This window comes from Oryza brachyantha, chromosome 3, assembly GCF_000231095.2.
Source record: "Oryza brachyantha chromosome 3, ObraRS2, whole genome shotgun sequence".
Lineage (NCBI taxonomy): Eukaryota > Viridiplantae > Streptophyta > Magnoliopsida > Poales > Poaceae > Oryza > Oryza brachyantha.
Genome location: NC_023165.2, coordinates 28617502 through 28640344, shown reverse-complemented (window position 1 = coordinate 28640344; position 22843 = coordinate 28617502). Strand labels below are relative to the sequence as shown.

General features: G+C 42.6%; 5 protein-coding genes across 6 annotated transcripts; all 5 read left to right on the top strand.

The window, feature by feature from the left end:
- Positions 1–180: 180 nt before the first annotated feature.
- Positions 181–750, top strand: LOC102718730 (cell number regulator 10-like). The gene is made up of 2 exons (XM_006651920.1): positions 181–286; positions 395–750. The coding sequence occupies exons 1-2, from the start codon at positions 181–183 to the stop codon at positions 748–750; spliced, it is 462 nt and encodes a 153-aa protein (XP_006651983.1).
- Positions 751–7780: 7030 nt separating this feature from the next.
- On the top strand, positions 7781–8515 carry LOC102718447 (cell number regulator 10-like). The gene is made up of 2 exons (XM_006651919.1): positions 7781–7847; positions 8172–8515. The coding sequence occupies exons 1-2, from the start codon at positions 7781–7783 to the stop codon at positions 8513–8515; spliced, it is 411 nt and encodes a 136-aa protein (XP_006651982.1).
- A 1525-nt stretch (positions 8516–10040) lies between these two features.
- Positions 10041–11067, top strand: LOC102718167. Its single transcript, XM_006651918.3, has one exon. It carries the CDS (start codon positions 10130–10132, stop codon positions 10784–10786), a length of 657 nt encoding a protein of 218 aa, XP_006651981.1. The 5' UTR covers positions 10041–10129; the 3' UTR covers positions 10787–11067.
- Positions 11068–14958: 3891 nt separating this feature from the next.
- Positions 14959–18586, top strand: LOC102719849 (epoxide hydrolase A-like). Of its 2 annotated transcripts, none has more exons than XM_015834755.2 (3): positions 14959–15365; positions 16150–16353; positions 17914–18586. In XM_015834755.2, exons 1-3 carry the CDS (start codon positions 15069–15071, stop codon positions 18394–18396), a joined length of 984 nt encoding a protein of 327 aa, XP_015690241.2. In that variant the 5' UTR covers positions 14959–15068; the 3' UTR covers positions 18397–18586. The 2 variants fall into 2 exon arrangements, with proteins under 2 accessions (XP_015690241.2, XP_006650837.2); XM_006650774.3 differs by having other exon boundaries at positions 14960–15365; positions 16153–16353.
- A 1301-nt stretch (positions 18587–19887) lies between these two features.
- Positions 19888–22439, top strand: LOC102719571 (epoxide hydrolase A-like). The gene is made up of 4 exons (XM_015834705.2): positions 19888–20249; positions 20327–20509; positions 21153–21385; positions 21972–22439. The coding sequence occupies exons 1-4, from the start codon at positions 19953–19955 to the stop codon at positions 22252–22254; spliced, it is 996 nt and encodes a 331-aa protein (XP_015690191.2). The 5' UTR covers positions 19888–19952; the 3' UTR covers positions 22255–22439.
- The last annotated feature ends 404 nt before the right edge of the window (positions 22440–22843 follow it).

Sequence of the window (22843 nt, the reverse complement as noted above, 5' to 3'; positions counted from 1 at the left end):
GTGTTGATCAACTAAACAAAATTAACGAATGCTTGAAATAGACAAGACAGAGTCATACAGAACAAAATTACACCACCCACTGAATATGTCGATCGCGTGCTATATATATATAAGCACTCTGCCCGCAGACGACGACATCGATCGTCCTTGCAGGTGCCAGGGGAAGCAAGGAGGAGATCGATGCAGGTAGACAAGCCAGCAGCCGCGCCAGTGTCCGGCGTCCCCGTCGGCTCCGGCGCCAGCTGGTCGTCCGGACTCTTCGACTGCTTCGACGACTTCGGCCTATGTAAATTTCTTCCTCGTCGGTCGACCTCGCTCTCTGCCGGCCGGCGCCTCGCCGCCGTCGATCCAGTAATTAATGGTGCGGGCGTGCGCGTGTGTGTGTGTGCTGCAGGCTGCCTGACATGGTGGTGCCCGTGCGTCACGTTCGGGCGGGTGGCGGAGATGGTGGACATGGGCGCGACGTCGTGCGGCGACAGCGGCGCCATGTACGCGCTGCTGGCGACGGTGACCGGGTGCCAGTGGATCTACACCTACCCGTACCGCGGCAAGATGCGCGGCCAGTACGGCCTCGCCGACGAGCCCTGCGGCGACTGCTGCGTCCACTTCTGCTGCGAGCGGTGCGCGCTCTGCCAGGAGTACAGGGAGCTCACCCACCGCGGCTACCACCCCAGCCTCGGGTGGCAACTCAACATGGAGCGCCGCGCCGCCGCCACCGCCCCGCCCGCCGTGCACTACATGGCACGCTAGCTACCAGCCAACCTAGCTAGCCTCGAATCCTCGATCGATCACCCGGCCCCCCCTCTCATATACTATACGTGTGTACTTTACTCGGTTTGATTTTCTATTTGATTAACTAGTATACTATTGGAGCAATTTTTCGATCATTCAAAAGGTACCGAGAGGTAATAAGAGATACTAATTTTTTTTTATGCATGGTATATGTACATACACTGTATATTGTATATTGTGTATACTCATGTATATACCAATAGATAATATGCTTGTGCGTGGTAGAAGAGATCGAGTGTTGTGTAAAGTTTGCTCTTCAGTTTGTTTTGGTGTATTTCTTTAGAAAATATATAGCCGGCCGGCACTTGTTACCAATAAGATGGAAATATATTGCTCCATTAATGCCTGCTTGAATGCTTGATTGGATAGTTGGTTATATGTACAACAACACCAGCAAGTCTCAAGAGTGTTCCTGAAATGTAATGCTGAGAGGTCAAATCTCTCAGTTACTAAGGCATGCGGTCTCAACGTGGGGACTCTTTTAAACTTTCGAGGGGATATCGATGTATCTATGTAAACATGGAATATCAAATTTAACTTCTGTAAATTAAAAGATAAATATAACTTAATTTAATTTGTTCTTGTTACAAGTTGTAGAGATTGAATTTATACATACTTGTTTGTGAAGTGATATATATGCATTCTTTAACCAAGATTTTTCCTCAGCTTTTGCACGTAAGCTTTTCGAACTACTTAACGGTGTATTTTATTAAAAAAATTCTATATAAAAGTTTATCATCTTGTCTTTCTAAAATAAATGTTTAACTTTATAGCTAATTACATTTTACACCGTTAAATAGATATCAAAGAATCAGATAATCTTTCATTTTTTAAACAAATCTCAAAAAAACACATATTATTCTATCTTATTAATTTTTAATAATTATTTAGATGATATAAGATATGATGGGGTATCTCGAAGGACAATCCATTCTACACCAACACGAATGTACACATCAAAGACTTATTCATGCTATTTAACATTCTAATCTTTTTTACTTCTGCTTTTCGTAGTCTGAAAAACTAAACAATCACCGCATAACTGTCTGATTTGTAAATTCTCTCAAATGTTATGCCGAGTTTCATATTTTAGTTTCACGCTAGCGCTCTGTTCGACAGTCTGGCATTCATCAAGGAGGAAACACTATTACACTAATTCATACTTGTGCCCTCGTACTTACGTTTACGTTTATAAATCAAAATTTAAATATTTAAACTTAAATTTAGGATTAATTTTTTGGGTTTTTTTATCGTAGTTTATTTAGAGTTAATTTCGTGGCGTTTTCATCCTGATTTTTTATATTGCCAAAACACATATATAAAAATTTAATTTACAAATTATTTTTCATGGTAAATGTGACGTTTGGCTTTTAATAACCCCCATCATGTCTTATCTTTCATGCTGCCTGCCGACACACGCAGCCGGATTTTGTGTCCTGCTTCGGCGGCACACCTAGTATAATAGTTGTCAACGGTGCAGTAGATATACATGACAACGCGTGATAAACACAGGTAGTTAAACATATATGAGCGCGTCTAATCTCGTTCATTTAGATCTCTAGCAGCTGTACTATGAGTAAATTAACACAACAAGTGCTATGTGTCGTCAACTACAGCTACTGCTGCTATCCGTAAAACAGCGGTGCTGCACTGCTTCTGCCCTAGCTACTTGAATTCCAAGCGATTTCTACTGTTAAAGATTCAGTTCCTAACCTGGTACATCGTTTAATCTTAGGAGGGAGTATTCCTTCCTCTATTATATATCATTTAAATAATCATAGAAAAACTTGAAACAAATAGTAAGATAAATTAAAATAATATACATCACTTCACAAACATCGAGTTCAAATATGATTTATGTAATTCATAACAAAACAATAAATTAACATCTTAATTAATAGCATATATATTCACATACATATATTATTTTTTTTACAACCTATACAAGTTATATTATATTAGTTATATTTAAACTTGTATGCTTACGAAGTAATAAATCACGTATTAAACTATCAGTCTAATTTTATATAAATTTTTAATAACCGTTTAAATCACATGTAATAAGATGAGTGGACCTAAAGAGTTTAGAGTTGTTTCTATCTGTTTCTACAGCCGTAGTCGCCGCCGCGGAAACTCGCGGATACGCGCGCGAGAGGGAAGAGCGTAGGAAACTCGCACGACCCGGCCCGCTTTCTCTGTATTGCGGCCACTCATATCGCGCTTGCATGTAGCATCGAGAAAAATCTTCACAGCCGCACGCCTCCCGGCCCGGTGCTAGCCCAGCCCCTCTCGTCACGGCGCGCGTCTCCTTGGAGGGCAGCGACGAGCTCCCCTGCTGCCTCTGTACCTGTATTTCTCGTCATCTTGTTTGAGCTCTGGAACTGATCATGTGCGAGTGTGCAAGCAGCCAACCAATCGATTTACAGATGAACTGCATACTTTCGCAACTAGGAAAAAGGGTGAAATGGTTTGCAATGTTGTTCCAATTTTTACCTGGTGGATGAAGAGGTGACCAATCTGCATTCTGAAATGTTCCTCAAGTGTGATTGAAGGGAGACAAATCAACTGTATTCATTGTTAATTATTACAGCAAATTTCATAAAACTGCAAATAGACTGGTCAAACTATCACAAAATATAGATTTTAAGATATTGTATCATAAAACTAGAACTTTTATAATTGTGTGAACTCTAAGATCCGTAGTTACTTGATAACTTCACCACCAAATTAATAAATAGGTTTTTCATACGAGACCTTAAATTTGTATTTTTTAGATAAAATCAGTGTTATACAAATCGTTACATCCATAGTTATGAGATAGTTTTATCTAAATACTATTACATATGGAGTGCTCCCTCTACTATGAAAAACGAATTTAATGGAGGAAGTATTTTACGGCCGGCTCAATTCAACCGGTCCAAAACTACTGGACCGGTGGTTCAACCGATTTGTAACCGTTGAACGAGTGAACCGACGTTTGATGACCGATTCAGCCCTAACAAATTTGCTCATGGGTTGGGTTGGGCGTGTCGTCGGCCTCCGGATGCAGTTTTCAAGTACACAGGTGTGTCCACATGTTGCTTGCATTTCATTTAAATAGTCATAAAAAATATGAAAAAATTTGATAAGATAGATTAATATGAGTTATATCACTCCACAAACATGCAAGTCTGACTTCTACATGTGTTAACAAAAAACAAAAATAATTATAAATGTGTGTATACTAGTTTTAGTTTATTTTTGTTTTTTTGCTACAACTTGTAGAAGTTAAATTTAAACTTGCATGTTTCCGGAGTGATATAACTCATATTAATCTATATTATCAATTTTTTTTATATTTTTTATAAATATTTAGATATCATGCAAATATACGGGTGGACTTAAAATAGTTTCCCGTCGGCCTCCCGCTCTCGGGCATGCATCATGCTTGGCAAGGCTGGTAAGGTGCCGCCTCCCCCACGTTGTTGTACGTCCGGCCAACGGAGCAAAGGCGAATCGAGATGCAGCACAAGAATCAGAATAAGAAAGCTAACTGGAATCCGGCCGACCATCGATAGAGTTTGCACCAGTTTGCACCCGCTCGTCGTGTTGGTTGAGTCCAGGTTGTATTGGATCCGGACGAAAGACAACTGTGATCGGATATTCGGATTGGACGTAGGCTTTAATAGGTTTTAGCTTTATCTTTCTGTTTATATGTTTATAAGCTATAATTTGATCTTCAATTTTAAAATTTAAGTTAATCCACCTCAAAAAAAATTTTTAGTTAATGTTAATGTTTAGATCACTAAGAATATATATAAATGTTTTATTCATAAAATATTTTCCGTTTGTAAATATATTGTCTTAACGAAAATCAAACCATCACCCTTTGAAATAATACGGATTAGCTAGCCCAGCAAGTTAAATCATGAGATCAGCCCATGACGTTAAATCATTATAGATATATCGTTTTTCCCCCTTTTTGCTGGAACGGTGGAAATATGCTGATTCATTTTTTTAGAAATAGGATAAAAGCAGGGCACACCGCAGCACAGGTGCCACAAACAATAAACTCTGTATAAACTGGTCACCAGATCGACTGTATAACAGGAAGAAACCAGCCAGTTTCCATGCATTGAACTCTTCCTCAATGCGGATGAACATCACCAAACCCAACCCGTAGATGCTCAACCAAACATGTAACGAGAAAGCACATCCACCAGACTGACGCAGTTTTTTAACACACGGGTGAATATCTTATTTGCATGTCATTTAAATAGTCATAAAAAATATAAATTTTTTTATAAGATAGATTAATATGAGTTATATCACTCCACAAACATGCAAGTTTAAATTCGACTTATATATGTGGTAACAAAAATAACAAAATGTGAATGTTCGTATAATAGTTTCAGTTTATTTTTTTGCTACAACTTGTAGAAGTTGAATTTAAACTTGCATGTTTGTAGAGTGATATAACTTATATTAATCTATATTTTTAATTTTTTTATATTTTTATGACTATTTAGATAACATACAAATACACGAATAGACATACACCCGTGTGCTAAAAACACTTTCCCATAGGTTTCCGGGTCCGTTCGGAACAACGAGCATAGGGGTTGACGAGGCCAGCCGCGTCGTTGCACATTATCTGCCGTCAGGCACCGTCGCCAGCTCGCCATCCACATAAAAATTTGCACTTTCATAAAGCTAGCTCTACGGTTCTGAGTTTACGGTCCATTTAATTGATGAACAAATCTTTATATTTAACGTGATAACTCCTTACAAAATACTTAATTAATATAGGTAGCTCTGCGTTGGGGGTTCGATTAGGCAAAAATGTTCTATTAACTACATGATCAAATTGTTTCAAAGAGACACAACAATAATAATGTACTGATCTGCAACAAATAGATGAAACAAATCAATATGTGCATTAAGAAAACCAAATACAACATCAAGAAAATAATTTGTTGTCAGACATTTTCAAGTAAAGAAAAGGAGGACACGGGCACACGGCTCCCTCCTACAAAGGCAGTGGGCATTATTTGTGGAGCATTTTTTCTATACTTAATTATAGGTATTATGAGGTATCACTGTTTCTTATGTAAAATTTATATTTCCTAGTATATAAGGTATTAAGAGGTATCAAATTTTACGTAAAAAATAGGATACCTCCTGATATCTTCTAAAGAATAGTAAAATTACTCTTATTCGTAACATCCATCCAAGAGAAAAACACCTGAAATAGAGTGAAAAAAACACGGCCCAATATAGATCTTTATTCTTCCTCCACTCTTGTGGTTAAATTTATCTTTTGTTGTCTCACGGAAACTTCTTTGATTCGTCTTCATTATCGGCCAGGCTTTCTATTTATGACTCACATTGACCAAACTTACTAATGGCTCTTTAATTTTTTTTTCTATTAATATCATCGTCATACAATAGTTATCTATGAATATATGTTAAAATATTAATACATTGGCCTATCACACTCTCATAGAGCTCCCAGGAGCTCATGCTACAACACGAGGAAACATATTTGTAGCCCGCATCTCCTCTTTTCCTTCTTATATATATCCTCACGGTAAATTTGAGGTGATAATAATAACTCTTATAGTATATATACTTATGTCATCATACTGTACATGCGTTTATCCATAGCACGTAAAAGTGGACAAGTGATTAAGGTTTGGAGCGTGATTAATTGCGCATGAACTATTCCAAATTGAAAATGGATTTATTTATTTTTTTTAGAAAAACTTGTATGTTGAATGTTTTTGTGAGAAAATGTAATATACCGTGGTAGGCGTAAGGGAAAACAGAGAAACAACTCAGCTGTCACATAGTACTCCCTTTGTTTCATAACGTGTCTGATCGATTTATATGGATACTAATGCTAATGAATCTAGACATATACATATATATATATATATATATATATATATATTATATACTATCAATTGATTGACATCAGCAACTCGGAAAAGAAAAACTTGACTCTACGTCATATTCTGGGATGCCAACTGCCAAGCACATGCATGGCTCTTGGCTCCGTCCAGTGCGTATATGGAACACACATATCTACAATTATATAGGGCGCTCTGAGCACAAAAGTAACCGGGAGTATATTTTTTGTTAAGAATCTTTGGATATATTATCTTGCATATATCAGTCTAAGCGTTTGATCACTTCTCAGTCATACAATCACTCCCCGTCTCCCCGATAGTAAATATGCGTTGCGAATTAAAGTGACATTGCTTGTAGACACAGACAATTTGGTTCCTTACTATATATGATTTATCGTTTTGTGCTATTTGCACGTTTGATAGGTCATCAAAAGGCTAAAAACATTTGAAATGGTGTGGTTTAAAGAGGAGAGACAAGAATTGCATTTATAGACCAATCCTCTACAACTAAGAAAAATTCAGACGCTCTGAAAATAAATAATTGAGACGATCAGTGCGAGTACGTGATATAGAGAAATAGTGTCCGTGTCCAGCGTTCGACTATCCGTCCTATTTAAATTTTTTAAGAAATTAAACAAAAAATAGTCACACATAAAGTATTATTCATGATTTATCATCTAATAAAAACAAAAAATTAATCATAATTTTTTAGTAAGACACATTATAGGTAAAAAGCGAAAGATTGGTTTATTTACGGAGGGAATAAGTTAATTGGGTCAGTTAATGAAACGGTGGTTGGATTGTGGTACCATGAAACTCTGTATATATAAACTGATCAGGTACCAGACTATACAATAATACATCGACTAGCTAGCTAATCACCATTTTTTAAACCTTTGCATGAAGCTTAGGCACGCTTTCATACCATGCATACAGATATATCGACCCGGCCGGCACTATATAAAGCATGCATCCCCCGGCCAAGTCCTATGCATTCAGGCCAGTTCATGCGCTCGATCAGTCGTTGCTCACTAGCTAGCTAGCCTTGCTCCCGGCCGGTCGTTGCAGTCGCAGCAGCAACCAGCAGGAGGCTGGAGATGGCACGGCAGCAGCCAACCCCCTGGTCCACTGGCCTCTTCGACTGCTGCGACGACTGTGGCGTCTGTGCGTATTATACACATGTTGATTACACTAGCCATGCATCATGTCATCAACAAACCACTGCACTATGCATGCATTATAGTTTTTTTAAAAAATTTAACATCGTTGGCATTTACATATATGTTTGATTATTCGTATTATTTAAAAAAAATTCTCTAAATATATAAAATTGTAAGCCAATTTTTAAGTTTATATAGTAATAAATCAAACCATAACAAAACTTATGATAACGAATCATCAAACGTAAAATTAAACATCAACGGCATAAAAAAACAGTGGAAGTATTTATAAGTTATGTTTTTCTAACAATACATACGTATAATATAGGCTGCTTGACGATGGTGTGCCCGTGCATAACGATTGGTCGGGTGGCGGAGATAGTGGAGAGGGGGGAGAGGACGTGCTGCGCGGCGGGCGTTCTGTACGTGCTGCTGGGCTTCGTCAGCAGCTGCCTCTGCCAGTGCGCCTACTCCTGCTCCTACCGCGGCAAGATGCGCGCCGAGTTCGGCCTCCTCGACGAGCCCTGCGACGACTGCTGCGTCCACCTCTTCTGCGAGCCCTGCGCGCTCTGCCAGGAGTACCGGGAGCTCAAACACCACGGCTTCGAGCCCGCCCTCGGGTGGCACCACCAGCCTGCCGTGCCCAAGCCGCAGCGGATGGCACGCCGCTAGGATCCATCTCGATCGATCCATGTTTCAAATAAGTTATTTCCGCTCGCTGAGTATCCGGTTTGTTTGTGTTTATGCTTATTATATGTGTTCTTTGTGTTTAATTTGCACTAAGTTTACTTATCGTGATCAGGTTTGTTTCTGAACGTATGCAGTCGTGTTCATCTCGATCTGCTTGCTTGCTTATTTTGCTCCAAATTACCAGCTGGCTACCCGGCCTGTGTTTTATTTATTTGGAATAAGATTTGTTTGTAAGGAACGTTTAATTTTGGAATGAAGATTGTGTTTCTGGAAATTAGGCTGCTAGCTCTCGCCCATGTCCATCAACACGCCCAAATCCAATACGCCAAGTGTTGCTGAAATAATTATGAGTCCGTTTATTCGTGATGTGTGATGTGGTGATGTGGTTAACTGGCCCGTTTATTCGTGTCTTCTTTTTATTGGACACCTGTTGGTGTGTTCTTTTTCATATTTACCGTCAAACCGAGATGAATAAGGACTTGACGCCACCATTGAACTCTCTTTGGGTGTTGTCGTGACCGCATTGGTCCACCTGCCTTTTTAGCGGTGAGGAGGTTCGGTCGTAGTCCAGTACGAGGTCTGGGCATCTTACCCTGCTTAGGACGTAGCTTAGGATCATCGTCCTATGTCAAATGCGTGTTAAACTCAAGTAGTTAAATAATACTCCTTTAGGAGAATCTAACCTCGTACAGTGAGATATAGCTAGCCATAAACAAGCAAATATTCAAGTACAAGTTGTCTCCTACCCTGAATTGCATGCATGCTAGTGCGATAATGAGCCAGGTGGCGTGGCACGTGCTGTCAAGCAACCATGCAAACATGTATGAGTTCGTCTAGTTATCAAATGTTTGAAATTTTAATTACATCAATCAAATTCGGTCACTGTTGTTGGATGATAATCTGAACGTATGCACGCAAGTTAAAAAACTCATATACGCCCTCCGCCCTAGCCCCATGCATTGCACGCGTTTTAACTGAAAAAAAAAATCAAACGTTTGATCAATAACAAAAGTGAACATGTATTATCTCTGTTTTTTAAATGATGTCTTGACTTTTAAATCCACGTTAAATCATTTATTTTATTAAAAATTATATAACTATATAGATTATTTTATTATGATTTAATTTATTACTAAAACAATTTTAAACATATTTTATAATTCTATATATTTATATAAAATTTTAAAATAAAACTAACGTGAAATATATATTTAAAAGTCAACTGAGGGCGTCAATAGATACGAAACACAAGCCGGCGTGACAGTGACAGTGACATCCCATCCTCTTCGAAAACTCGTGGGTACGGGAGAGCGAAGACTCGCACAAGCCGGCCCGCTTCCTCTGCTAGCTCACTCCCTCGCGGCCACCCATGGCGCGCTCGGATAGTTGCATCAGCGTCGAGAAAAACCCTCACAGCCGCACGCCGCGTCGACTGACGACCGACGAGCTGAGCACCATGAACCACTCACTGAATCCACAGTCTCATCAGCTTATATATGTTCGTGCATCCGATCGACCTGCACTATATTGTAATTCACGAGATCTCAAATAAGATCGGGAAAAAGTTGACAAGAGTGTGGTCGAGAGAGAAAGACAATGGCGGCGGCGTCGCTGAGCATGTCCGTGTTCGTCGTCGTCCTCCTCCTCGGCGTTTCAGCAATGGCCGGTCTCCCGGCAGCCCACGCCGCGCGCCTCCCGCCCGGCGCCAGCCCTCTCGTCACGGCGTGCGCCATGGGGCCGTTCCCCAGGCTGTGCGTGAAGGACCTGGGCCACCGCCTGCTCGACATCCAGACCGTGGTGGCGTCGGCGTCGAGCAAGGGCGCCGCCATCGCCGGCGCGCCGGGACAGGTGGACTTCAAGTCCCTGGTGGCCGTCGCCATGGAGGCGGCCACGGAGGCCGGCGCGGTGGCGTCGACCGTGTTCGAGGGCAAGCTTCCCGGGTTCAACAACTCCGTCCCGGACTTCAAGAAGTGCCTCAACAACTGCACCGTGACGATGGCGAGCGCCATGAAGAAGATCCACGGCGCCGCCGCCGCCATGAAGGCCGGCGCCAAGGACGTGGCCAAGACGCTGGCGACGCGGGCCATCAACGACGTGTCGCTGTGCACGTACAGCTGCCGGGAGCTCAGCGGCGACATGGAGGTCATGCTGGAGCACAGCCTCGTCCAGTTCCAGAAGATGATGAGGATCGCCGTCGCCTTCATCAGCAAGATGAAGGACGCGATTCCTCCTCCTCCCCAGCCTCTGCCATGATTACACGCTGGATTAATGGCGAGTTAATTTGTAGTAGAAATTAATTAGCTAGTGTTCTTGAGAGAACGGTACAAGAAGGAATTAGTTAGCCTTCATTTTGTTGATGTTTAGCTCTTGGCTATTTTTTTCCTTAGGTTGATGTGGTTTTATCTTCTCTTATCAATGAAATAAGGGAAATCATTTTTTGCCTTTGTTAGACAGAAAATTATAGCCCTCATTTTGTCTTTCAGTGTTTGCTTATTTCTTTGTGTATCATGCCATGGTTTTCCTCCTTTTTATTTAGCTCAAGTTAATTAATTGCAGGTACGTAAGATGTTTACCGTGATGCTAACTGTTCCTAATCTAAGCAAGACCCTGAGTGCACTGTCTCTCTGGTTTCAGAGTTCCACACCGAGGGAAACGGGAATGCCTGCGTGTCACCCGATAGATTTTTTTCATCAAAATCACACGAATGTAACTACGGTATTAGCATAGTTACAATATAACTAGAGTTATATTTAATTCCAAATGTGGTGGGTATATAATTTGCAGGTAGGTCTCACGTAAATCAAAGTATGCATACAGTTTAGTGCTAGTTATATTATAATTAGATACTAGCTACATCGAAAGTACACTATTATTGTTCTTAGTCATTCGCGTGATTTGAGCGAAAAAAAAATCATACAGTACAACATTTATTTAACAAAATTGATGTAAACGTGTCGCTACAACAGTAGGCCCACGTGAGGCCCACTAACGGAAAGTCCGTCTGACAAACCCTCGGGCCATCTTACGGGCTACGTGATTTTCAATGTGGCCCATTAAGCCCATGAATGTAAAGCCCATTAATCCGAACTGGAATGGGCCGAAGCTCCATGAACGGATCTCCCTCGCATGTCCACGAACCGAACAGCTTCGAGAGAAAAAATCATGGATGGCCATGGCGGAGTTACCGGAGTCCGGAGCACAGGCAGAGCGCCAGCAGCAGCATGCATGCAGCCCTGTCCTCTCCCCGCCATTGGTGGGTCGGTGCCCGAGCTCGCGAACTCGTCTACACCTCAAACTTTTGCAAACAATCTCCGCTTCTGCATCAACCTTGCTACCTAGTCGATGGGAGTGTCGTGGAGACGGGATCAAGGAAAACAATGGCCGCCGCTTACCTTGCCTTCCTCGTCGCCGTGCTCGCTCTCTCCGTTCCGTTCCAATCCCTCGCCGCCACCGCCGTGCTGCCACCGCCGGCACGACGCGGCGGCGCCGGCGCCGGCGCCGTGGCGGTCGGTGCCTGGCTACGGCTCCGAGCCCGTGCCGAAGCCGGTGATGCGTGTGTGCGTGCAGACTCCGTTCCCTGACCTGTGCGCGCGCGCGCTCTCGCTGCGCGTGGACCCCAGGTCGCCGGCGGCGCCGGACACGCGCCGCCTCGCCGAGATGTCCGCCCGCGTCGCCATCGAGGCCGGCACGGCGCTGGCCGCGTTCGGGTACGTCCGCATCGCGGGCGCCAAGAACGACACGCGGCTACGGCGGTGCGTGCGGGACCGCACCGTGCACGTGGACGCCGCCGTGAGGAGCCTGAACGCGTCGGCGACCGCGCTGCGGCGCGGGGCGCGCGGCGAGGCGCTGCGGCAGCTGGGTTCCGCGGCGAGCAAGTGCGGCGTGTGCTGGGGCAGCTGCGCGCGCTTCGCCGGGGAAGCCATGGCCGTGATGCAGAGGCGGGCGCGCCAGTTCGAGAAGCTCGTCATCGTCGCCGCCTTGCTCTGATGCAGGCATAGTCGCCGTAGGTTGCTGATTAATTAATATAGTACTTCCAACGTTCTTTTATTTACGCTATTAATGCTATTAATTTCTAGGTCTAGGTTTAATTATTGAGCAATTTTCCCATGCTTAAAAAAGATATTAGTAAGTACCACTGTTTTGTACGTAAAATTTAGGACCTATAGGTACCTTTAATACTACTAGATGTACCAAATTTTATATAGAAAAAATAGTACCATGAGTACCTACTCAAGAATGACAAAAATACTCTTAATTATTTATCTTATGTTAAATATATATATATATAATTGTTAATTAGTTTTATGATTTAATTTAGCAGTAAAGTAACTTTAATAATCACTCATAGTTTTGCATATTTGTAAATAATATTAAATATGACAAGTGACCGTAAAAAAATAGACAGAGTATTCGTTAGTAAAAAATACACACACAACAATACACTAATCTAATTGGTAATAAAAAATTAATTTCAACGCACAGGACAATAACAATAGTCTACCGGATGCGTTTTGTTCGCAACGTAAAAAAAGTCGTGTTTTCCTTTGGCCTACCTTGGCAGCTTGGCTTCTTGATTGGTGAATTAGCTGTGTACGTATCGAAGGCGGTGCATACTATGTTCATATGGTCGCTGATTGTTGGTCTGTCAGTTTCATAATTATGGTTCAAAATGCATTTTCTTGTTTCAAGATGTCCTCTTTGCGAGATAACACGTGCTAGTACAGAAAGAAAATAAAGCTGCCGTACACGCCGTGATCTCTTGTACCACCTTGACTACCTTAATTATTGTAGACTCACATGATTGATTAATTATTAACTTAAAAAACTTAAAAGCGGATTATATGAATTTTGAAATAAATTTTTTTACGTGAACCTTTTGAAAAAAAACATACCGATTAGCCGTTCAAAAAGCTTTTGAAAAACAAGATAATCTAATTTAGTTAACCAGATAAAAAAACAGGTACTCACGGTATGACTTTTGCATGGCTGAAAGCCTTAAACATGCAAAAGGTGGATCCTTATGTGATTTACGTATACTTTTCATTTCACTTCAGTTTATACTTTTAAATTTTAATTTTTAACTTGACTTTGGGTTCAGCCGTCGCTTTTAAATTGCAAGTAATATGTATATAAAAGTTATATTTATAAATAATTTTTCGTTTATAAATATATCACTAGACAAATGACCCCTTATTATTCTATAATATAGAACTTATACAATTATACAATATGATAATTAATGAAATAAAAAAAAACTGTTCATGAACATGCCGATGGCCGGATGGGTTTCCCCCCTTTTTTTTTTCTTTCCGAGTACATTGTGGATACACATACTGTACCCATGCCTAGCTGCACCTTCCACGATTCCACGTACACACTGCTACTGAAGTTGATGCAGGCCGTTACACGAGCAACAGAATCTATTCCTATCACAGTTCATTATACTGCCACTGCCACGCCCCAAGTCAATAAATCCTTCCCATTTCTCTACTAGTTAAAACGCCGCACGTTCTTGTCTCTCCTCACGTACCGCGCCCTCCCAAAAAGAAAAATTTACTTAAGCACTGATAAAAAAATATTCAATACTTCATTCTTACATAACACTTTCGTCCTAAATGTTTAACGACATTAACTATTAACTTTTTTATACGTTTGACTATTCGTTTTATTAAAAAAATGTCAAATATGTAAAGTTATATATATGAAAAAAATATATTTAACAATACATAAAATGATATAAAATAATTAAGTAATTTTTTTAATAAGACGAACGGTCAAACATGTATAAAAAAGTCAACGACGTCAAACATTTAGGGATGAAGAAAGTATATAAGAACAAGTTTAGCAAGTCTATTTTAAAGCTAATATGGAGTATAATAGATTAGATATAAAAATGACTTTGTTAATTTTATTTAATCTTTTTTTCTCACGTATATGTATATAATGTGTTATTTTTTAAGTACGGCATTGCATGAAAGCTAATATTACTTTTTTTTCTATTATCCACATATATTTATAGCAAAGTTGTAACATACTGCTCTATTCATTATAAAATAACTATTTTATATCTATAACACGTGTACCATTACAAAAGCCACAAAAAATAGAATACCCTTTATTTTATTAAATCTTGATGTATTTGTTCTTTATTTTTACAGTAATTGCTTAAAAATAAACTCACTATAAAACAAATAAGAGTGAGCAAAGTTGAAATTACTCTGGCAACATTCCATAATCCATATGAACACGTTCCAATGTCGATAGCCCCATATCAACCAACTCATCGACAGATATTCCGAGACGGCGAGTTCCCACGCGCCACGTGCGTCAGTGTCCACGTCACACGCGCGCATACGCCTTCTGCTTTTTCAGTTTGACCCCTCTTGTTTATCCACTTTCACACCTCGAGCTTCTCGGTGTCAACACCATAAATAGCAAGCTCACGCCGCAGGCGAGCTTCCATCGCGAGGCACAAGCACGCACACGACAATTTCGCCGGCGAGAGTTCGTTTCGGTTGGTTGGTGGAGAGCAAGCATGGCGGCGGCGGCGACCATCAGGCACCGGGAGGTGGAGGCGAACGGCATCTCCATCCACGTAGCGGAGGCCGGCGGCGAGGGCGCGCCGGCGGTGCTGTTCGTGCACGGCTTCCCGGAGCTCTGGTACTCGTGGCGCCACCAGATGGAGCACCTCGCCGCCCGCGGCTTCCGCTGCCTCGCCCCCGACCTCCGCGGCTACGGCGGCACCACCGCGCCGCCCGAGATCGAGTCCTACACCGCCTTCCACGTCGTCGGCGACCTCGTCGCGCTCCTCGACGCCCTTGGCCTCTCCAAGGTAACGACCACCACGCTTTACTGTTAATTAATCAGGCGTTTTGTTGGATTAATCCCGCTATTAACGTACTAATTCCGATTTTTTAATGACACTACTGAATTATTACCCTTCATCTTATTAAAAATTTTATGCAAATACATTAAAAAAAGACTGATTTGGTATATACTTCGATACAGTAGATGCCGATGGGCCATCATCTCCGGGAATATGAAATAAAATAATTCGGCATATTCCAGAATTGATGGAGTGGATTGCCTGCCAGTTTGATTAGCATTATCCAACGAGCAATCTCATAGTCATAGTGATCGAGATGCATCGGTGTATGTTAATTGGTCAAATGCTCTGAAGTAAGGACGAAAATGAAAGGCCAATAGAATCAAGCAGAGCAAGCACTGAAAAACTAATTAGAGTACTGCCAAATTCACATGCATAGTTTCAAATAGTTCTCACTGTTTACTATATCCGTCCCAAATAAACGTAGTATTATAGTTTAATTTTAAACTAGAGGTACATACTTATTTTAGGATGAAACAGTCCTAATTTAGTTCTATTCATTTTTTCGCCACGAAAAAGACCCTATTCAATTCGTCATTTTGATTGCTTTTTTTCTACAAAAATATTGTCAATCAATACTTAAAAGCGAGACATATTACAACTAGGGAATGTTTATTTCTGTTTCGAATAAGATTTTGAACCAGCTGCAGCTGCAAACAAAAATTTAGCGAATCGATCTGATCTGACTTGGTCTCCTTCGACGAATCGCATCGAAACACTGGAACTGAAGCAGGTGTTCGTGGTGGGGCACGACTGGGGCGCGCTAATCGCGTGGTACATGTGCCTGTTCCGGCCGGATCGCGTGGCGGCGCTCGTCAACACCAGCGTCGCCTTCATGCGCCACATCTTCATCCGCTCCGGCGCCGGCGCCGTCAAGGCCACCGACTACTTCCTCAAGGCGTACGGCCCCACCTACTACATCTGCCGCTTCCAGGCAAGCCCAAACAAACCGCACTGCCGTTTGTTTCCTCTGCTATTACCATCTCTGCATATTGCCGACCTGCCGTTCTTCTACTATCAAGCTTGAACATGCAGCATGGGCATATTTTATCTAGTACTATCATGTGACTACACTGAAACCGAAGCTTTAATTAGGTCGAACACGTGACGACACAAACTCAAACAAACTCTTCCGTTTGCTATTTGAAAACCAAGTCATCAATGTAGGTCCCCTAGATCATTTGTTGTAAAATTTAAGGTTACTAACACGTGAACCTACGAACTAATTAAGACCAACCACTTCCAGAGGATCTCAGTGCTCACCACCTAATGCACACAATTTCACATAGAGAGTGTTAGACCATCACATAATCTAATCATTTATATCTAACCCATTATAATACACTGGTATATTAATACTATTATATTGTTCAAGTTTAACGGATCAGAGCCAGCACGAACTCGTTGGCTGGCTGCAGTACACGAAAAAAATATGTATACTGCTACTACCAATAGTCCAGTACCAGTCTCCAGTGGATTAGTGTGACTGTGTGAGCTCAGCTCAATCACCTAGGCTTATTCGTTCGCTGGTGACGCCGCCGCCGCGTACTACGACTGATAGTACTCGGAGGTAGGTTCGCTCACTGGACGGAGCAGCAGCCGTGGGGGCTCTCGCCGTCGTCGTCGACGAAGCGCGCCGGCGTGCCGCGTGGCACGTACTGCACCGGCGCCAACTGGTTGCAGTACAGGTAGCCCGCCGGCGCCGCCGCCACGTAGGGAGCTCCGTGCATCGGCGGCGTGGCGCCCCAGGTGTAGTACGGCGGCACGGCGTAGGCGGGCGCCGGCGCCAGGTGCGTCATCCCGCCCTCCGGCGGAATCCGCTCCGGCGTGCCGTCGCTCACGACGGTGGCCGACCTCCTGATCTTGAGCCAGAGCCGCCACCTGAGCGCCAGCGCGTCGGCCGTTCCGGTGACGATCACCAGCCCCGTCTCCGGCGACGCCCACACCTTCTCCACCCCTGCACCCAAGTAGCATTCGATCAAATCGATCGAGACGACGACGACCATGAGAGTAGCATTCGCCGGCTGATCTCACCGTGCATGTTCTTGATGGCCCTGCGGATCCTCGTCGCGCATTTGCCGCAGTGCACGTTCATCTTGAGGATGACGGGCTCCGCCATTAACGCACACACAAAGCTCTAAGCCCTCTTATCTACTTCTCTTCTGATCGATTGATTACGAAACGCATACGTATCTGCCATTTTATAGAGAAGTGTGCATGGAACAAATCAAGCCGAAATAGGGAAATTGAGAGATTAATCCCTAAATTGCTTGCTTTGATTCGTCGACCGACGTTGATAATTACCTGCCCTGCGTTTACTTTTCCATTCCATTTCGCGATCTTGTTCATTCTTGTGCGTGATCCACTTGTCGAGATGATCTCTGGTCGGTTCAGCCACTGCCATACATGAGCCCACTTACCTTTCACCCTGTCAGGGCCGGCCCATTTTTAGGCCCAATTGTATGTGAGAATCTGGCCCAATTCATTGGTGCAGGAGCCGGGCGTTGCGGAGAAGGAGCTCGCGCCGGCGCACGCGAGGCAGGTCATGAGGAAGGTCCTCTGCAACCGCTTCACCGTCCACGGCGCCGGCGAGCCGGAGAGCGAGGAGACGCCGCTCCCGCCGTGGCTGACGGAGGCCGACGTCGACTACTTCGCCGCCGCCTTCGAGAGGACCGGCTTCACCGGCGGCATCAACTACTACCGCAACATGGACAGGAACTGGGAGCTGGCGGCGCCGTGGGCGGACGCCAAGGTGCAGGTGCCGACCAGGTTCGTCGTCGGCGACGGCGACCTGACGTACCACTACGCCGGCATCCAGGACTACCTCCACAAGGGCGGCTTCAAGGCCGACGTGCCGCTGCTCGAGGACGTCGTCGTCATCCCCGGCGCCGGCCACTTCATCCAGCAGGAGAGGGCGGAGGAAGTCAGCGATCTCATCTACAACTTCCTCGTCAAGTTCACGCCTCAACGCAACTGAGGCTAAACCGAGCTGAATATATGATCGCATATGAAGATTTGTTCATATATGTCAAAACAAATAAATTTTCTTTCGTTTTTCGAGAGATTTGTCAAACATGCATGTGTACGTACGTGTACGTGGCACGACGCTGCTGTTGTTTGGACCGTATTATTCCCACGGAATTTCAATGTTTAACGATAGAAATCCACACATTTTGTCCCTTCGTTGTAAAAAAGCACCAGCAAAGCGTCGCAGTGGTTGCGCATGATTACCATGATGCCATGATGGAACTAGCAAATCGTCGGACGGTGCTCCACTTTGCGTAAAAAAATGTTTCATAACTCCATGACAAATATGTTTCAATAAAATAATATTTCATATGTTTCATCACCAGCTCGTTTACAAATGCTTCATTGCTTAGTAAAACAACATTTTAAGTAAATGCAACACTGAAAATAATAATAGCAACAATTTAAAGGATTTAAAAGAAGAAATGGAGTAATTGAACTATTTCCTTTGAAAATCTAATGTTCCAAAGATACCCTAAAACCCTACTATACACAGCGTCTAAAAAACACAGTCCAAATCATGTGCAATGCCTTAAGGTGAAAACATCGAATACATCAAAAATACAACAAGACTAAAAAATAGTAGATCACAACTATCATGCTATTGACATTCTTTCTCTAGTCCAGTGAACGGTACACCTTAGTATGGTCATTAGATCTAAACTCCCCATCCCCTTCCGATACTTTGGCGAGTGGCCACATAGGGAACGTGATCCCATGCAGTAGCATGGTGCACACAGTAGGATAAATTTAGTATATTTCGTAACCATTGGATCAAAATCGATGACCGAGATTTATCGCTATAATATTTACTATGAGGACAAACAATATTTTGGGTTACCGTTGCTACAGTATTTTCTATACTACTCATAGCATTGATTTACTGTTCCTCTCACACGAACAGTGCTCCTATACTTTACTGTAGAGGATCCGAACACGACACATGGAGTGAAGCATAATCTTGGTTTCTTCATTCTTGGGTTGATGTTGTGTTCTCGGCATAGGTAAGGCATTGCCCGGTTGTGGCGTGAACTGCCTTTTCTCCTCTCCCCTTTAGTTTTTAAATTTTAAATTGATTAATTTTCTTTTTAAATATCCAATTGTCTCTTAAATCATTTAATCACTAAAATCAGTACGTAAATGTTTATTATGGTATAAATTTTGACTTCTAAAAATGTTTATATTTTAAAACAAATATGTTATGTGGTTTGTCATACTTCTAGTTATAATCGTGATTTTCAGATGGCCGTACCTCAATGGAAAAAGTCATCATAAATTTACCATTGATTTAAATCGTTATTGTAAAACTACCAATAAAATGTTATAAATTACTATTAGTGCTATCATTATAATATAGAAAAGCCTAGCGGTAAGTTTGTAAAAACTCAAAAAATAAAGATGAAAGATACCTATCCAACTCCCCAACGACCTTGGGAAATCAGGTCCACGGCCAGAACCCAAAGCAGTAGCACAGCACCGCACGGCGTCGCAGCGGCGGTGGAGGCCATGGCGGCGGCGGTAAGGCACCGGCAGGTGGAGGCGAACGGAATCTCGATGCACGTCGCGGAGGCGGGGCCGGCCGGCTCCGCCGCCCCACCGTTGCTGTTCGTGCACGGCTTCCCGGAGCTGTGGTACTCGTGGCGCCACCAGATGGGGCACCTGGCCGCGCTCGGCTACCGCTGCGTCGCCCCCGACCTCCGCGGCTACGGCGGCACCACCGCGCCGCCGGAGCCCACCTCGTACACCATCTTCCACATCGTGGGCGACCTCGTCGCCCTCCTCGACGCCCTCGAGCTCCCCCAGGTAAAGCACGCACCCCGAACCCGAATCGCTGAGATGCGGAGATTGGCGCGGCTGATGCGTCCGCCGTTGAGGTGTAGGTGTTCTTGGTGGGGCACGACTGGGGCGCAATCGTGTCGTGGAACCTGTGCCTGCTGCGGCCGGACCGGGTCCGCGCGCTCGTCAACCTCAGCGTCGCGTTCATGCCGAGGCGCCCCGCCGAGAAGCCCCTCGACTATTTCCGCCGAGCGTATGGCGACGATTACTACGTCTGCCGATTCCAGGTGCGCAAGGCCATAACTATGGCCAATCGGCTACTGTCTAATGAACAATCAAAGCTAAATCCCCGGTGCAGATGTCTGGTATCTACTGATTAGCAACTAGTTTTGAGAATGATTATGCTGATTTTGTTTACCAATTAATAGTTTACTTCATCGTAATGGGCAGGCGAGTTGAGTGTATTGCTATCCTATCTGGTGTGTGGTGCTCACAATGTGCTCTTCATCTTAATACGCTAGTCATAGATGAACACATAACACAGATGTACTCAGAGAAGTTCATTTTTGTGCATCTGCTGGGTCCGCGTGTTAAATGTTCCTGTCAATTGATCTTTGGAGATTTAATTTAGTCATGCCTATAAACCTTTTCTTTTCTTTACAAGCAGTTCCTTGTTGTAGTATGCTTATATGATTAGATGGTTTAGCTCTCTAAATGTATCGGCATGGGCTAACGAATAAATACTGCTTAGCAAAACAATACATTGTTTACCAACAGTTTGAAGTTTGAACGACTAGGTTCACTAGTTGAATTTCTGACCCATATTGAGCTCTGTCCCCATGAAGCCAGTACTTGGCAACTGTTTCTGAACCATTTTTCAGTCATGTAATTTTGAAAATTTGCCTTCACAAGTGTGATGTTGGTTGCCAGGAACCTGGAATTGAAAAAGAATTCACCAGTTTTGACTTGAAGAGATTCTTCAAATTGGCCTTGATCGTTCAAACCACAGGATCTTCTGCTATGTCCCTTAAAAAAATGCGGGCAAGCAACAAGGAAATAACATTGCCCCCATGGCTCTCCGAGGAAGATATCAGTTATCTAGCAAGTGTGTATGCAAAAACTGGTTTCGCTGGCGGTATTAATTACTACCGATGTTTGAACTTGTAAGTATGCCGTGTTTTAAGAAACCAATGCACAATTTATACATGTCAAATGATTCTAGATTTTGTTTCCCCACATACCAAACTTGTAACTTGTAAGGCTGCTAGAGATATCAGCATGGAGCAGTACAATTAATAACAGCCGCAGCTTTCTCTTTTCCTTTAGATTTACGTGTTGTTACTGACTGCTGTTTATCCTGTTAGCTAGATATATTTCTCTGACTGCATACGTAATTTGTTGCTTGGAATGAACTGTTTTTGGCTTGGAATGAACTGTTGTCCCATTCAATATATCTATCGTATCATCTGTCGAGCGTTTTAGGCAGGAGCTCACAAGCCATAACTTATATGGACTGCATTTAGCAGATCTCAGAAAGATGAATATCTTGTTTGAACAACAATTGTGGTAAATTTGGAAGAACAGAACAACAGATTATATATAATTCGATATTAAATATTGTATGATCAGCCATCATCACAAGCATGCATTCCCATTGGCTGGAGAACTGCATCAGCATATACAGTTGCCCCTTGCATGATATGATCATTTATGTAGCAGGAACTCATAATCTCTGACCTGCATGCGCAGGAATTGGGAGCTGATGGCACCATGGACAGGTGCAAAAGTTCTAGTGCCAACGAAGTTCATTGTTGGGGATGGCGACCTGGCGTACCATCTCCCAGGAGTCAAAAACTATGTACACAAGGGTGGGCTGAAGAAAGATGTGCCAATGCTTGAGGAGGTAGTGGTAATCAAGGGAGCTGGACACTTCATCCAGCAGGAGAGAGCACAGGAAGTCAGTGACCACATCTATAACTACATCAAGAAGTTCAACCCTGGTGTTCCAACACCAACATTATCGAAACTGTGAAATGATTTACTAATGTACAGAATAACTTCAAGAGAATAAAGGATGTAATGTTTTAGCCAACACTGTGATTCTTTTGTCATGCTAAGTTTGGCTAATGCTGCGGAGCTATTGTTATGCTAAAGCTTGGCTATCTTGGCAAACGATGAGATTTCAAGTGTCTGAACGAATATTAGGCTTTTGAGGAAGATATGGTTTATATGCCTTCCACAAACCAATTACTACATCCATGTCATATTATAAGATGTTTTTTTTAAAGTCATTTTTTTTAAGTTTGACCAAAATTATAGAATATAGCAATAATTTCAACATAAAACAAATATACTGCCAAAATATATTCAATATTCTATTTAATGAAATTGATTTGACGATGTTGATGTTACTATATTTTACTATAAACTTGGTTAAAGTTTTTAAAAAATAACTTTATAAATAATTAAATCGTCTTATAATATAAAATAATATGAAACATATGGATAATACTTTATTTTATTTGTTGTTAATTTGTTACATGCAGGAAGAGAGAAATATGGTCTGAAAAAAATACAGCAAAAACAAGACTGTCTGTACTATTGCCGTCGAACGTAGGCCT

Coding starts and splice junctions, on each gene's coding strand:
- LOC102718447 (XM_006651919.1), top strand. CDS start 7,781: ATGGCACGGCAGCAGCCAACCCCCTGGTCCACTGGCCTCTTCGACTGC. Junction 7,848..8,171: donor CTGCGACGACTGTGGCGTCT/GTGCGTATTATA, acceptor CGTATAATATAG/GCTGCTTGACGATGGTGTGC.
- LOC102719849 (XM_015834755.2), top strand. CDS start 15,069: ATGGCGGCGGCGGCGACCATCAGGCACCGGGAGGTGGAGGCGAACGGC. Junction 15,366..16,149: donor ACGCCCTTGGCCTCTCCAAG/GTAACGACCACC, acceptor CTGGAACTGAAG/CAGGTGTTCGTGGTGGGGCA. Junction 16,354..17,913: donor ACTACATCTGCCGCTTCCAG/GCAAGCCCAAAC, acceptor TCATTGGTGCAG/GAGCCGGGCGTTGCGGAGAA.
- LOC102718730 (XM_006651920.1), top strand. CDS start 181: ATGCAGGTAGACAAGCCAGCAGCCGCGCCAGTGTCCGGCGTCCCCGTC. Junction 287..394: donor CTTCGACGACTTCGGCCTAT/GTAAATTTCTTC, acceptor TGTGTGCTGCAG/GCTGCCTGACATGGTGGTGC.
- LOC102718167 (XM_006651918.3), top strand. CDS start 10,130: ATGGCGGCGGCGTCGCTGAGCATGTCCGTGTTCGTCGTCGTCCTCCTC.
- LOC102719571 (XM_015834705.2), top strand. CDS start 19,953: ATGGCGGCGGCGGTAAGGCACCGGCAGGTGGAGGCGAACGGAATCTCG. Junction 20,250..20,326: donor ACGCCCTCGAGCTCCCCCAG/GTAAAGCACGCA, acceptor GTTGAGGTGTAG/GTGTTCTTGGTGGGGCACGA. Junction 20,510..21,152: donor ACTACGTCTGCCGATTCCAG/GTGCGCAAGGCC, acceptor GTTGGTTGCCAG/GAACCTGGAATTGAAAAAGA.